Source organism: Carettochelys insculpta, chromosome 5 (assembly GCF_033958435.1).
Source record: "Carettochelys insculpta isolate YL-2023 chromosome 5, ASM3395843v1, whole genome shotgun sequence".
NCBI lineage: Eukaryota > Metazoa > Chordata > Testudines > Carettochelyidae > Carettochelys > Carettochelys insculpta.
The window spans coordinates 103,233,324-103,248,215 of record NC_134141.1 but is presented as its reverse complement, the minus strand read 5'-3'; the positions used below and the strand labels follow the sequence as shown (position 1 = coordinate 103,248,215).

General features: G+C 44.2%; 1 protein-coding gene across 1 annotated transcript in view; it reads right to left on the bottom strand.

Annotated features, from left to right (window-relative positions):
- The window catches only part of RICTOR (RPTOR independent companion of MTOR complex 2), a 155,923-nt gene extending 141,328 nt beyond the window's left edge, over positions 1–14,595 (bottom strand). Inside the window, exons 1-2 of the mRNA XM_074995627.1 lie at positions 14,522–14,595; positions 14,367–14,414 (exon numbers count right to left, since the gene is read on the bottom strand). Of these exons, the coding sequence (XP_074851728.1) occupies positions 14,367–14,414; positions 14,522–14,570 (97 nt within the window). The 5' untranslated portion in view covers positions 14,571–14,595. The remainder of the gene's footprint in view (positions 1–14,366; positions 14,415–14,521) is intronic.
- Positions 14,596–14,892: the final 297 nt, after the last annotated feature.

The following is a 14,892-nucleotide window of genomic DNA, read 5'->3' as shown; positions in this document are numbered from 1 at the left end:
TCTGAAATTTTGTTATACACGAGGAAAGGAGAGACAGAACTCCTCATCCCCCACCTCCCTCTCCAGTCACTTTATTCTTATTTGTTGTCTCATGCTGTAAGTGGTACGGTCATGGGATTGAAGAATTAGCTGGACAAGCGAGTTAGTAAACTGTTTCATATGTGGCAGCCCCAGGACCAGGAAGTTGCCAGATAGAATATTCTGGATAATAGCGAGGTATACCTAGCAATAGATAACACTGAAGAAAAACAAGATTAGATTGTAAGAAACAAACAAAAATGTATGCACAATACTTTATTTACCAACAACAGTAGTATTGTACACTGCAAATTTATGCTGTGTTTGCTGTATTTATTTCCACTATACTGTACTTATGGACAACGTAAAAAATTTACTTATGGTTAAAATGCTGGTTATCTGAGCTTTGGATAATAGAATACTGGATATGAAAGTTTATTGTAAACAGAAGCATATTTAAATTCACTTCAGTTTTATTTATAACCTAAAAGTAAGTGTTGATCCTGGACAATGTGCACCACTGAGATAATTAAAAGCATATCACCACAGATTAGAGTTAGCAGCTTCTGCGCCCCTCCAAAACCAAAAAATAAGGAAGACATTCAGATGTGAAAATCAAAGCCAAACACTACTTTGACTCAGTAATAATCAATAGCCATTACTGTACTCCTCTGCCCCCCATAATCTTGAAGAAAGATATTTGTTTTGAAGTATGCTCTGAAAGAGAACACACTCAGGCTACTATACGTTGGGCTTGTCCACACTACCACCTACCTTCGAAGCAAGGATGGTAATTAGGGTGCTGGGAGCTTACTAATGAAGTGCTGCCGTGCATACACAGCACTTCAATAAGCAAATCCCCCCCCCCGCAGAAACTCCGAGGCATAAGGGGACTTCGAAGCTGCCCCAGCACTTCGAAGTACAGGCGGGTGCGCCGTGGCTAGACGCGAGCTGGTATTTAGAAGTTTAAAACTTCGGAGTTGCCAAGGGTGGAATTTGCTTAATGAAGTGCTGTCTGTGCATGGCAGCACTTCATTAGTGAACTCCCAACACCTTAATTACCATCCTTCCTTCGAAGTAAGGTGGTAGTGTAGACAAGCCCATTAAGAAGGTGAGAAGAATTATAAAGATGATGGTTCCTCTCTGAAAATACCTTCTTTTACAAGAATGGGGCTCCAGTGCCACTGCTGGCTATGGCTATGGCTGCGGTAGATAACATTTGATTAAAAATTAAAAATAAAAACTCTGGTTTTATCTCTCAGTTTAACTCACACTTTTTATTTAAGTTACATTTGCCTATAAAGGTCTGTCCATATTAAATTAAATAAAAATATTATACAACATGGTGCATAAACATTACTTTTTTAATAAAAAAAATTTTTCATATAAAACTTTTTTATGTTTTAAAATCAATAAAATACTAAATTTCTCAAAAATGACAGTTACAACTGACCGTCATCACAAGCATGCTACACATTTATTTGCATGAGACTTCGAGTGTATTAATGGCTCCAGTCTGTCCAGCCTAACTACCAGCTCTTGTTTTTCAAAAGTTCTAGACTTTCAATTTCTGTTTCTCAGCAGACTAAAAACTACCATGTGCAAAGAAAGAAACTAGATAGGGTTGTTTTGGTTCTCTGTATATGTGGTGGGGGGATTTTGGCCAAGCACAGCAGACTAGCTAGTTAAGACATTGTCTTACAACAGAGAGACAATGTAGAGTAAAGACCAGAGGCAGTAATAGAATAGAAAGGAACAGTGAAGTAGACTAGGAAGATAAAGGGAAGATGTTATTTGGTACACACACAATTTCCTACATTCCTTCTCACTTCTGCTACAGAAAAACTGCCTTGGCTTCTGGGCATAATGGAGATCCTTTCTGGGAATATTTTGAAGCTTTTCATTCCCTGGGTACAAAAGAAAACCATGTGAAGTGTAAGCAGTGCAAGATGATGATTCGGGGTTTAGTTTCAACAATGAAACATTGTCAGGAAAAGAATTTGCTGGGAGAAAATAAGGTGAATGAAGATGTGGATATGGCTGAGTGGATCAACTGGTTAGTAACTTAAATAAATCACTTTGCAATGCATCATTCCTCAAGAACTGTATGCCTTTTAGTATAAATGTGATTTCACAAGTAAATTCCTAAGCTGTTTCCTGTGCTGGGTGTTGCTAGAAAAGACAGTTTTGCTTATTTGATCCTTACGGCTTGTTTAATTACTTAATCAGGTTTAGAATCTATCACTCAAGCATACAATACAGAAAGCTGCAGTAAGAGAAATCTAGAGTTGTCAATTGCCACTAAATGTAATTTTCTTATCTTACATTACATAATATGTGCCACTTACTTTGGAACATCATAGTGGCAGACCATAATTGTGATGTAATAAGTCTATTAATTCAACTTACCTCAGTTTTACCCCTTTCTGTATTTTCCCCTCAAAAACAGAAGTGCCAGTGAGTTCAATGGGGCTTAAGACAAATAAATAACAAAACAAATCATTCACCATTTTATGTCTGATAATATAAAAATTAAGAATATCAGCAGAAGGTATCCTCCCAGTTTGCATTACGGGGCAGCAAATTTAGTGTAAATGTTGTATTTGTTTGCAGCTAAATATTGGGCTACAAAACTAATGACATTCAGCCTTCTTTAGGAAAATAACTAAGAAGTACAATGCAAAACAGTTAAAATTTAAATTAACGTTTCCTGCTTACTGATTTAAATCACTCCACCTCATTGTAGTAGTATGGGAGGTGGTCATCTCAGAGACAGGTTCCAATTATTTAAGGTTTATAACTCACAGCCAACATCTCTCACCGGAAACTAAGAAACAGATCACAGAAGCACAGGTGTGATGTGTTGCCAAGTAAAATACATCAAGATTAGCCTGTTACAAGGCACTCTGCTTGGAACTAGTCCTAACACAACCTGGAATGGAGAGTTGGGAGAATGTGGCAGATCTCTTATAATGTGATATAGTTAAGGTATAGGTCACAGTAGTCTTAATAGTTCTAATGGATAAGCCTTGAGGGTAAGAGGAACTGCCTTGGTTTTCAACATCTTCTGCAATTCACTTTGGCATCTCTTGTATAATATGAACATTTCCAATGTGCTTTTACCCAGAATGTCAAAAAAGAACTCCAACAAGCTGTGCCATTTGCTTTGCAGTAGCTCACAAGGGCTCCCCAGTCAAATTGAAACCATATTGCATTATGCAGTGTAAAACCATAGTTAAAGAAAATCTCTCACCTTTCAAAAATACCAAGCAGCTCTTGCATCATGTCTCAGCAAGGGGCAATATGCATAGGATATGCACAGAAAGCTTCATCTGAAGCTACTCACTCTGGGATGTCTTACTACCCAGATACCTGGGACGAAGGAAGATGCTCCAAGGTAATGACAGACATGGTTGGGTGCCCTGCCTGCTTTATAAACACTGGTTACTCAAAGACAACTGTGTGTCAACTTGCAGGAGAAAAAACACAGTTAACTGTAACACCGACTTCTGTACTGCTGACTTTCCAACAAAATTACTCAAAAAAATCAAATTTGGAATGTCGAGCTAAATCAGTGTAGATTAACCAGGGTTAAAATCAATTTTATTAGCCATTAAAGCTGTCCCACAAAAGGTCATTGCTCCAAGTGAGCAAGAAATAGGAAACAGGAATCCCGGCATTTTGAATTCATTTCTTTATGATCAGCGTGGCAATCACATCTAACCACTTTAGAGATCACCAGCATGGAGCAATCAGGAGAGCCAGGGTCTTGGTTGGTCTTGCAAGCTAGACCCTGCCCCAACAAAGCAAGTGGTGGCTTGCCTGTGAGGACCAGAAAGTGGCATATGAGACAGCGAGTCAGCATGTCCTGCATGAGTGAAGACTCCTTCCTTGTGCAGTATATAGAGGAGTGGCCAATATTTTTTTTTTCAGCGCTTCACATTCATATGTGGAGGCCCCGCTGGACACCAGTGCCCTCTGGGATTCCCCTCTTTTTCTAATTTCCTTCTGCAAATTGGCCATTTGGTTTCAACAGGAGAGGAATTAAGGTAATGCAGTCTGGGAGGATGACAATGGGTGCTACACAAGGGCACATGTGGTTAAAAAGTTCTGTGATGCAGACAAACAATATCTCATTGGGAAAGAGACTTCTGAAGAATGGCCTCTTGTTTTGAGGGCAATGCAACGTGTGAAGATCACAACACTCTCCCATGACCACTTGAGGGGAATTCATTCCCATAATGCAGCAGTGAAAAAAACCCAGAATGCAACAGGCCTCAGGGAACTCCAGGATAGGTTCACACAATGCACTGCTGCAACAGTGGGGACACACTAAGTTGACTTTGTGGGCAGGTGTAGAAAACTTCAATTTTATAAAATCCAGCATTACACATTTGACTTTGATAAATTTGACTTTATTTTGTAGCGCAGACATACTCTAAGAGACAGTCTATCCTAGATGCAGCAACACAACTCTCCCATCTGCACAACAAATCCACCTCTGCAAGTAGCCGTAGATATGTCATTGGGACCAACGACATAGCATAGCACCAGCGCCTATGTTGATGTGACAAATTATGTCAGCATAAATGCTGATGTGTACAAGCTCTAAAATAGGTAGCCAGCAGATGTACTTTCTGTCTTATTGCTAGTAAGTTTGGGGACAAAAAAAAAAAAAAAAAAAAAAAAAATCACATCTGTACTAGGAACTTGCCTTTGAGTTTAGCAGGACTCTGGGCTGATTTACTGAGTCTGAAATCAAAGCTTGACTGCTAACTGCCTGAAGTAAGGTGCTCAGCAGTTAGCCCTGCTCTATATTTAAAAATTAGATTGACCTAGCTATGTTGCTCAGAGCTGTGAAAAAAAATTTATATCATGAGCTCTGCAGTTAGGTCCACCTAGCCACTGTAAACAGCCAAGTCAACAGAATAATTCTTCTGACAATCTACCTACCAGGTCTCAGAGAGGTGTTTTTTCTACATTAATGAAAAAATTCCTTCCATTGATTATTCGAACTAACTATGCTATGGTGCTGGGGCTGTAGCAGTTGTAGTGTGTACATGGCCAAAGATAAGTTAGCAGGATTTCTAGCAGGGCTATGAAGTGAAAGCAGTGCATATTTTATAGATAGCTACCTTCTGTCACTAGCCTGAGTTAGAGGGGGTGAGTCACCCATTCCAGCTGGGTGTGCGACCCAAGCTTTAAAAAAAGCATTCATGCTCCCAGGATATAGCTATGCTGAATTTTAATATCCATAGCAGCAAGCCTCTGAGTCCTGGTCTACTGACTCAAGATAACGTTATGACACTAAAAACAGTTGTGCAGACAGCTGGGGTGGGGCTTCAGAGTCCCAGCTGCAATATTTACATAGTTATTAAACCAAAATTGCAATCCTGAGTCTGGAGAACCAGGTTCAGCACTGGCCTACACTACAAACTTTGATATAACCACATCCCTCAGGAGTGTGGTAAATTACCCTTGAGCATCTCAGATACACCAACCTAACCCATAGAGCACATATCCACAGCTCCTCCAGGAGATGGAGTACCTATGCCAATGGGAGAAGCTATCCCAATGGTGCAGGTAGTGTCTTCACTAAATGGTGCATAAACACTTCTACAGAGCTTTAAAAGTGTAGATAAGCCCTTAAACTCACTGCTGCAGATTATAAGCGTCCCTCCCCCCACACTCCCTGCTTGAACCAAAGCAGATCAGAAGACTTACAAAAAGCAATGAAAAGGCAGGGGAAGACACACTTAATGCTCTCTCTGTCTACCCACCCCTGCCCCCAAAATGCTCCTGGCCTCATTTACATCAAAAATTAGACAGAAAGGCATCTCCATTACCACACAGAATGGAGAGAAGCAATCCCAAGGCAAGAAATACACTGAACTCAGGGACACAAAAACTGATGGGAAATATCTGCTCCAGATCAGTAATTATCAGACCAAATCTAGTAATAAATCCTCTATAGGTACAGTATACAAAATACTGATGCTGCCTAACTTCACTATAAGCTCCTTCAAAGAATACTATCCATAGCCAGGAATGATCAGTTCCCACTGTCTAACGTAAACGAAACAACTTTAAATACTCCCTGGCACCATCAGTTTACCCAAACATATCTAGCATTCCCCCTGGAAATGACTGTTTTCCTACAAAAACCCCCACCCATGCTCAAGTAAAGGATTCTGCTGCTTGGGTCTAAAGTCTGCTTCACTTCTATTGGGATTTCATCTTCTACTAACTGATCATGCTGGTGGCTCTGCACGGCTCAACTCCAATACTCTGGAACCTCCATCATTTCAAGCTTCACTGTGTGGTGAGATCCATCTCTCTTTGTCAAGGTATAGCCTCCTGACCCTGCCTGATGTCATAAATTAATTTTTGCTAGTCTTTAAATCATATTTAATAATGTAACCATTTTGTTTGGCTTCCTATGCCTGGTTACTATCTGGAAATAAGTGACTTTCATGATTAAGTTGATTGCTTCTCTCTCCCCCGCTAATTAGTAAATAATCAGTTTGAAAGCACCTAGTGACTACAAGATTATAACAGAGAGGGAGCCGTGCTAGTCTATACACTATCAAAACAAAAAGCAGTCAAATAGCACTTTAAAGACTAGCAAAAGAGTTTATCAGGTGCGCTTTCGTGGGACAGACCCACTTCTTCAGACAGGTCTGTCCCACAAAAGCTCACCTAATAAACTATTTTGCTAGTCTTTAAAGTGATACTTCACTGCTTTTTGTTTTGATACAGGATTAAAAAGAACAGATAACATGGATTTGTCATGAACAAACTGTACCAAAATGAACCTCATTCTGTTCTTTGACAAGGTTATTGATCTAATGGAAAGGGTAGGGGGTTCTACACAGAATATCCTGATTTTAGTAATGCTCTGACACAGCCCTACATGACAATCGCTACCAAGCCACAGAAATATTATATAGATAAAATTACTATGAAGTGGTTGTATAGCTGGTTGAAAGACCACACTCAGAGTAATCAATGGTTTACTTAAGTCAAACTGGGAGGACATATCTAGTGGGGCCCCAAAGAAATCAGTCTAGTTACAGAATGATACAAGTTTTTCATTAATGACAAGGACAAGAATGCAAAGCATTTTTTTTTAAAAAAAAAAAGCAGATATCCCCAGATTGAGATGTACTGAAAAACTACATGAAAGTTTAGGATAAGATTTTAATTGACACTGATAAACTGAAAAACTAGTGATATCAAAAAATGAAATTCAATAGTAAGTGCAAAGCACAACACTTAAAAAGGAAAAAAATGAATAATATAGAACAGGAAATAACTTGATTAGATATACTGCTGAAAAGATCTGGGGGTTATAGTGCATCACAAATTGAATAAAAATCAATAATGTGATGCAGTTGCAAAAAATGGTAGAATTCTGGAGTGCATAAATAAGCGATGCACATCTAAGACACTTGAGATAACTGTCTGAGGTCGTGTCTACACTAGGAGATAAAATTGGTTTAAGATACTCAATTCCAGCTATGAGAATTGCATAGTTGGAGGCAACATATGTAAAATCAATTTTTCCTGCAGTCCCCACTGCAGAAGGTCGACAGGAGAAACTGTCTATTTCACATCTCTTACTCTTCGGGACTACAAAGAGTACTGGGATTGGCAGTGTCACCCTCATAGTTCAATTTAGCACAGCCCCATTAGGTGCACTAAATTGAATCCAGGAAGATCAATCACAAGAACTTTGATCTTCCACTAAATATAAATGTACCCTCTTGCTATTTGGTACTGATGAGGTCTCAGCCAGCGTACTGTATCCAGTGTCCATTTTAGAGAAGATGTGGACAAACTCAAGTGAGTCGAGAGGAGAACAAAAATATATATAAAAGATTTAGAAACCTGATCTATGAGGACAGGTTAAAAAAATTAGCATTTGTAGTTTTAAGAAAAGGAGACTGAGGGGCAACCGGTAACAGTCTTCAAATATGCTATGGGTGTTAGTGATTAATTGTTCTCCATGTTCTCTGAAGGTGGGACAAGCATTAATCAACCTAATTTGAAATAAGGGAGATTCAAGGTAGGTATTAGGGAAAGTTTTCCAGCTATAAAGACAGTTAGGCACTGGAATAGGTTTACAAGGAAAGTTGTAGAATTGACATCATTGAAGGTTTAAGGATAGGCTAGGCCCATGATGTCCAATATGCTTTCCGTTTGTTACATGTGGCAAACTGGACACCATAGTGTGGCAAAGCGACTCATCAGAGCAGCATACATGGAGAGCCCTCTGCCCACTCCACGCACGTGTCTCAGCACTTGGTGGGACAAGTGTGTGGTGGCAGAGGCGGCGCCTCCTGCAGCTCTGTGTGGCTTCAGGTGCAAGGCAGCTCACGCAGCAGAGGGGTGGCTCTGGTGAGTCACTGGCAGTTTACATGGTGGGGAGAAGAGAGGGTGCCTTGCTCGGGGAGGGGGACCTGTGGCAACTGTTAAACTTCTTTTGGAAACCACCAGACACAATGCATTTGAGCAGAATTAGATATCTTTCAAGGTTCCTTCCAGCTGTACATTTCTATGGCTCTACCAAAGAGTCAAATACTGTTGTATCTTTATTGCAATCATAAAAACCCAACACATCTCATCTTTGACAAGGAGCAAAAAATCAAGAGCCTGTCACCATGGTCCCACACAAAATTGCAACCACAGAACTCAACCACCTATCTGAGTAAAAACTGCCAAAGCACAAGGTCCTGTCCCACCCCCCCACACGCATTACATTCAGATCTCAGATATTCAGCCGAACACACAGCCAGAATATTCTCACTGTTCTAATGGCCCACAGTGTGAAGTGCTGGCCTCAGCTCCTTGCCACATAGGACTGCTAACTTACTTGGATCATGTCTGAGAGTCTTTTACCAGTCAATACAAATGAAACAGTTAAAATTCTATTACAACAGTTCTCTTGGATATATTATACAGATAGTCCCCGACTTACGAATGGGTTACACTCCAAACACCTGGTTATAACTCGATTTGGTCGTAAGTCGGAAATACCCTTATACTGTAATCCCTCAAGACAAGCGAGGGCTGCATTCCACACAACCTTTGCATACCTTGAATTTCACATAAGTCAGGGAGGACTTGGGTTGGGGCTCTGAGAGGGAGCAGGGGGTTAGGAAGGTGCAGTTGAGCTGGGGCTTGCAGAGCGTTCGACCCGGACGGCAGGGGCCTGGGGTGCCGATTGAGCCTAGCCAGGGGGTCAGAGAAGGGGCTGCAGGAGTGGTGGGTGGGGGGTTGGAGCTGCAGCCCTCGCACCAGAGGTTGGGAGCCCCAGGCACAGGTTGAAGCCGGAGCCCTGCATGCCAGGGAGTGTGATCTGGGGCCGTGGGGGATTGGGGAGTTGAATGGGGTGAACCGGAGCGGGAGGGTTAGATAGGGAGGGTGGAGGCCCCCCCCCGTGCACACTGGCAGCCAACAGCCCAGTGCATGCCGGGAGGGAGGAGTCAGCTGGGAATGCAGGGGGGTTGAGCCAGGGAGAGAGGGGATTGAACAGGGGGGTGAACTGGGGCAGGGCTGCATTAAGCTGGCAGGGGGGGTAGAGCCCCTGCACACACTGGCGGCAGTTGACAGCTGGTGCCCCAAGGGTTGGGGTGAGCTGGGGCCATGGGAGGGAGGGGTTAAGCCAGGAGGAGGGGTTGAGTGGAGGGGGGGCTGGTAACTGGAGCCCCGTGCATTGGGAGGTGAGTTGGAGCTGCAAGGGGGGCTGAACAGGGGTGAACTGGGGTGGGGTGCTTGAGTGGGGGCAGGCTGGAGCCCTGCACATGCTGAGCCAGCCGCTTGGGGGGGGGATATGTGAGAGAGATCGGGGCCACACAGGGTTGAGGGGCTTAGGGCCAAGTCTGCATGGGTTGGGGTCAAGGCCTGGGTGTCGGGGGGGGGGGTTGGGGCACAGGGGCTGGAGATGGGTCTGCGGGCACTGGAGGGGAGCCCCAGGCAGGTGGCTGGAGCCCCCCACTGGGGGAAGTGAGCTGGGGTGCATGGGCGGGAGTGAGCTGGATGTTGGTCATAAATACAAATGGTCAAAAGTCGATGTGTTTGTAAATTGGGGATCACCTGTACTAACTTTTTGCCAGGTCGTTTCACAACATTATCAGACAATGGCAACTGCATATCAGGATTCCAGTAGAGCACTTTAAACAAAGTTTATACAGGGATCACCAGAACCATTAATGTAACATACAGCCCCCTTGAAATCAATCTGTATTACATGAATGTATAACATGTGAAACCTGAATGTACAAAGTCACAAAAATCTACTGGACCTATCAAGCAACCATGCAAGTGCTCCACTTTATGCACAAGTAGTCTCAGTAACTATAAGCAATACCAACCAATATATTTGCCGCACTGGGTTCTCAGTGGCTCATTTTGTTTACAGAACTCACTCTGTTCAGTTTTCAGACCACCACATTAGCAGCAATCCACGTTTTGTGTGTGATTGCATCTTATTTTGTTTTTAATATTGGCACTCTTTTTTTTTTTGCTGGTGTTTTTATTAGATAGATGCAAAGATAGTATCAGAAAGTTTGTTTTTCCAGAACTAAAAAATAAATAGATCTGGCTGACATTTTATTTTGTATGTACGTTACATATGGCCAGAGACATGATATGTCAAGTTCCCAGCTAGGTAAGTAGACCTGCTTTATTACCCACTTCTCAAAACAGGGTTCATACCAAACATTTCCCCTTTTTAATTACTTTGTAAATCTGGAGCTACTCTTTTTCTCTGCTGCAATTATTTATGGAATGGAAAAAGCTTATAACTGTTGCTGTAATTCCTAAGGTGTCTTCCTAAGCAGTAACCCATTTCCATTATATTGCACAGTCTATTTTGACTCTCTGCTTCCATCATTTCCCCACCATCCTGCCTCCTTGTGAGCATTCACAGTATCAACATTAAGATCTTCTGAAATAGAACACTTCTGTTACAGGCACCATTTCAACGCTGTCAGGCTCATATACAAAATGCAACCCTCATTCTCTTCCACAGATAAGAACAATAAGAAAATTGCTGGCTTAAAATCTGCAGGGAAACATCAGTGCTAGAAGTAGGGCAATTTGTTTTCCAACAGTCAGAGGAAAAACCCAAAAAACACTTAAACTCCAGTCCTCAATGATACAAGTTTAACTATATGTTTGCTACGCAGTGATTTTCTACATGCACATGAACAACAGATCGGCTAATTACCTGTTCTGTTTATTCCCTTTGGCACAACTGGCACTGGCCGTTGTCAGATACCGAGGTAGATGGAACTTTGATCTAACCTGGTATGGCCCCTCCTATGTTGCCTACCATATGATTGATTTGTAATACCTGTATTTGTAGCATCATATTTTTTTTGCGATAGAAAAGAGTATATGTTTATATGTTTAGTAGACTTTGAATCAAATTAACACATACAGTAATTATAAAATAAAGTATGTTTAAGCTGTAACATGGTGACTTGAAGTCCAGAAAATGTGTCTTAAATAGGGCTGTCAAACAACCAGAAAACTGTATAATTAATCATGAGATTTAAAAAACCAGTCACAATTAATCACAGTTTTAACTTCACTGTTTAATAATAATAGAATACCATCTATTTATTATTGGTGTCAGGGTGGCATGTGTGTGGGCGCGTATTTTGAGACAATACTATGCGTTAAACCAGAGATAAGGATGTTTTTTGCTGGGGAGAGGCACACAAAGAATTTGGAGTGGTCAAGGGTCACACACTTCTGTGATACTAATGGAGGAGCTGCATTCCTGGGATGAAGATCGGGTGCAGAAGGGAATTTGTGATTAAGGATTCAGGTGCATGAGGTGGTGTGGGATCTGGGAGGGAGTATGGGTGAAGGAGGAAGCTGTGGCCTGGGGTTCATGGTCCAGGAGAGTGTAGAGATGCAAGAGAGGATTGTGACCTGGAGGGATACAGGAGGGGATGCATAGTCTGGGAGGAAGTTATGACGTGGGGCAGTAGATTGAGGGACAGTGTCTGGTATGGGAGCAGGAAAGTATTCTGATCTGGAGGAGGGGTGCAGAAGAGAGTGCATGGTCTGGGAGGGGGTTGTGACCTGGGGCAGGCAATGCAGGTGGGGGTACAGGAGATTGGGGTGCAAGGTTTCAGAGGAGGTAGGGATGCAGCGGGGAAGAGGAGTTGCTAGAGGCAGGCTCCAGCCAAGACACGCTTCCCCGAGTGGCTCCAAACCAGCAGCCCTGCCCAGGTTCCCCAGCCAGACGCCCAGGTTCCCCAGCCAGACGCCCAGTCTACCATGCCCAGGCAGGGCTCTCAGAGCAGCCATCAGGGCCCATGTGTTTCTCTGAACTCTGGGAGCCCAGAGGACTTGGGGAGGGACAGTGTGTGTGCTACCTGTCCTGCAAACAGGCAGCTCACATTTTCAGGAAACTTGTCTCTCTCTCCCCCACAGGCTCACAGTATCACATGACCAATGCAGTCAGCTTCTTTGAGCACTGTGTGGAGGTGAGGCAGACAGGGAGCATCTCTGAGACTCCCAGCGCACCATGGGCCCGATGCAACCCTTGGTCCATATTTTACCTGCCCCTGCTTCAGGAGCCTGAACACTTTTCCAGCCAGCAGCAGATGCTATCTGAGGCATTCACTTCCAAGCCAGCAGCAGACAGGTTCCACCATTCCCCAACCCCATCTCAGTTGTAACTGAAAACAGTTTGAGGGAGGGGGCAACACCTACATGAGCCCATCCCCCCCAGCAAACAGAGTGCAGGTTCCCAGACCAGTGCAATTTGGTCAGCAATGACTCCATGGGGCACAGGGGAAGAGGAACCAGGAGCAGCAGTATAGTGGAGTGGGGAGAGAGAAGGGCAGTCCTAACCACAAAAACACAGCAGTTACCTAGTGTGCCATTTATGCCTGTTTTTGAAAGTGTTGTGTTTTGAGGAAATCACATACAAATTTGTGATTGATCACCTTAATAATAATTTGATTACAAATATTTGTACTTTAAGTAGAAGCATGAAATAGCATACCTATGTTTAGCATACCTGGCATGTAATTGCATTGCAATTACCTTGCAACACAACTATACCACAAAGATGCCTGTTTTTACTTTCTGGTGATACCATAATTAAATTTCCCAAAAATACAAACTTGTCTATCTTAGTGATTGGCAGTACAAGCGGTAGGACTGAGTGCACATGTAGGCTCCAGAGTCTTTAGTTGTTTGTTTTAAATGCAGTTACCCTAAAAAAAAAATTGTACGTTGCACTTACTTGATAGAGTTCAAACTATGGTACCTGTATGAGCTAAACTAAAAAATACTATTTATCTTTATACAGTGCAACTATTTGTAATAAAAATAATAAAGTGACCCCTTTACACTTTGTGTTTTAATGGAAATCAACATTTTTGAAAATATTAAAAAATAAATTCAAATTAACATTCCATTATTATCTGTGCCATTAAAACTGTAATTAATTGTGATTAATTTTTAATCTAGGTAATTTGTTTTGCATGAATCATCTGAGTATATGACAATTGACAATCCTAATCTTAAACATTTCAGCTTATTCCACTAGCACACACCAAGTATATATGAAAAGAGATGCCCCAGCATCATTTATAACACAATGCAGAAGCACATCAAACTGAAACACGATAGTGACAAAATAAGGTGGAGCTGCAAGTTGATTTAGGTTGAAAGCTATCCAACCCCCAGAAGATGTAAACAGCTCCACCTGCAGCTAGCAAATAATGACCCTGAAGAAAGGAGGCCTCTCCAAACTACAGAGGAAGGGGAGAACCATACCTCTGCCAAAACTCATCAGGTCCCCCATACACGAGAGCCCCATATACTTAGCAACACTCCCACCTCTTCACTGCAGCATCTGCCCACACTGAAAAGAGCAACCTTCCTCCTTGTGCTCCTGCGGGCAGGTTACACACCCAAACACAGATGATGATGATCCCCAGACGAGAAGTGGAACCCCCGCCCCCTCCACAAGACTGTCCACGACCGCCCTGGGTACCAGGAGGTGTCAGGACCGCGGAGCAGCCGGGATCCGTTCTCACCTGGGGCGGCCGTCCAGCCCCTCCTCCCCACACAGCACTCCCCTCCCCCGGCTTTGGCGCCCCACCCCCGTGACGCGCCCAAGCCCCTCGCCCAGGGGCGGAACGCGACATGCCATGCAGCCCCCAGCCCAGGCCCCCGCCCCAGGCCGCGCCTCAGGGTCAGGCTTCCAGCCACCTCCCACGTAAGGCAAGAGTGGAGCTGGACTCCTCGTGCACCCAGCGCCCCCCCACATCCCCAGCCTCTGCCAGGCCCAGCCCGGGCCCGGCGCCGCTTACCTCGGCTGAGATCCAGCGGGACGTTCTCCTCGCCGCTGTCGTTCCGACCTGAGGGGGGAGGGAAGCGGAGCGGCCGTTAGCCGGGGAGGCGAGGGGAGGGGTGATGGGGCGGGGGAGCCGCGGCACCTCCCGCCGGGCCTAGCCGGGCTCCTTACCTCGGATGCGGAGGTGCCTGAGCGAGCGGGCGCGGAGGCTCACCGCCATGTTTACGGCCCCGCAGTCACAACACCGGAAACCTCGCCCGCTCTCGCGAGGAGGCAGAGCCACCGCCGACTCCTGCGGCCCCCAGCGGCCTGTCGCCAGGAGCGGGGCGTTTAGCGGGGCCTGCTGTTTGGGCGAATGGTCCCGGCGTGGCGGCGGGCAGCTGGCGGAGCTCAACCAGAGGCCTGGCTCGAGCTTCGGCCTCCATTCGCTGCCCCCTTCCAACCCAGGCAGGGAAGCCGCTCCTTCCCGCCCGTCCGCACGTGCGCCTCGCGGGCAGCCGCCTTCGCTGAGGTGGGGTCCTCGCGACCGGGCTGGCAGTCGG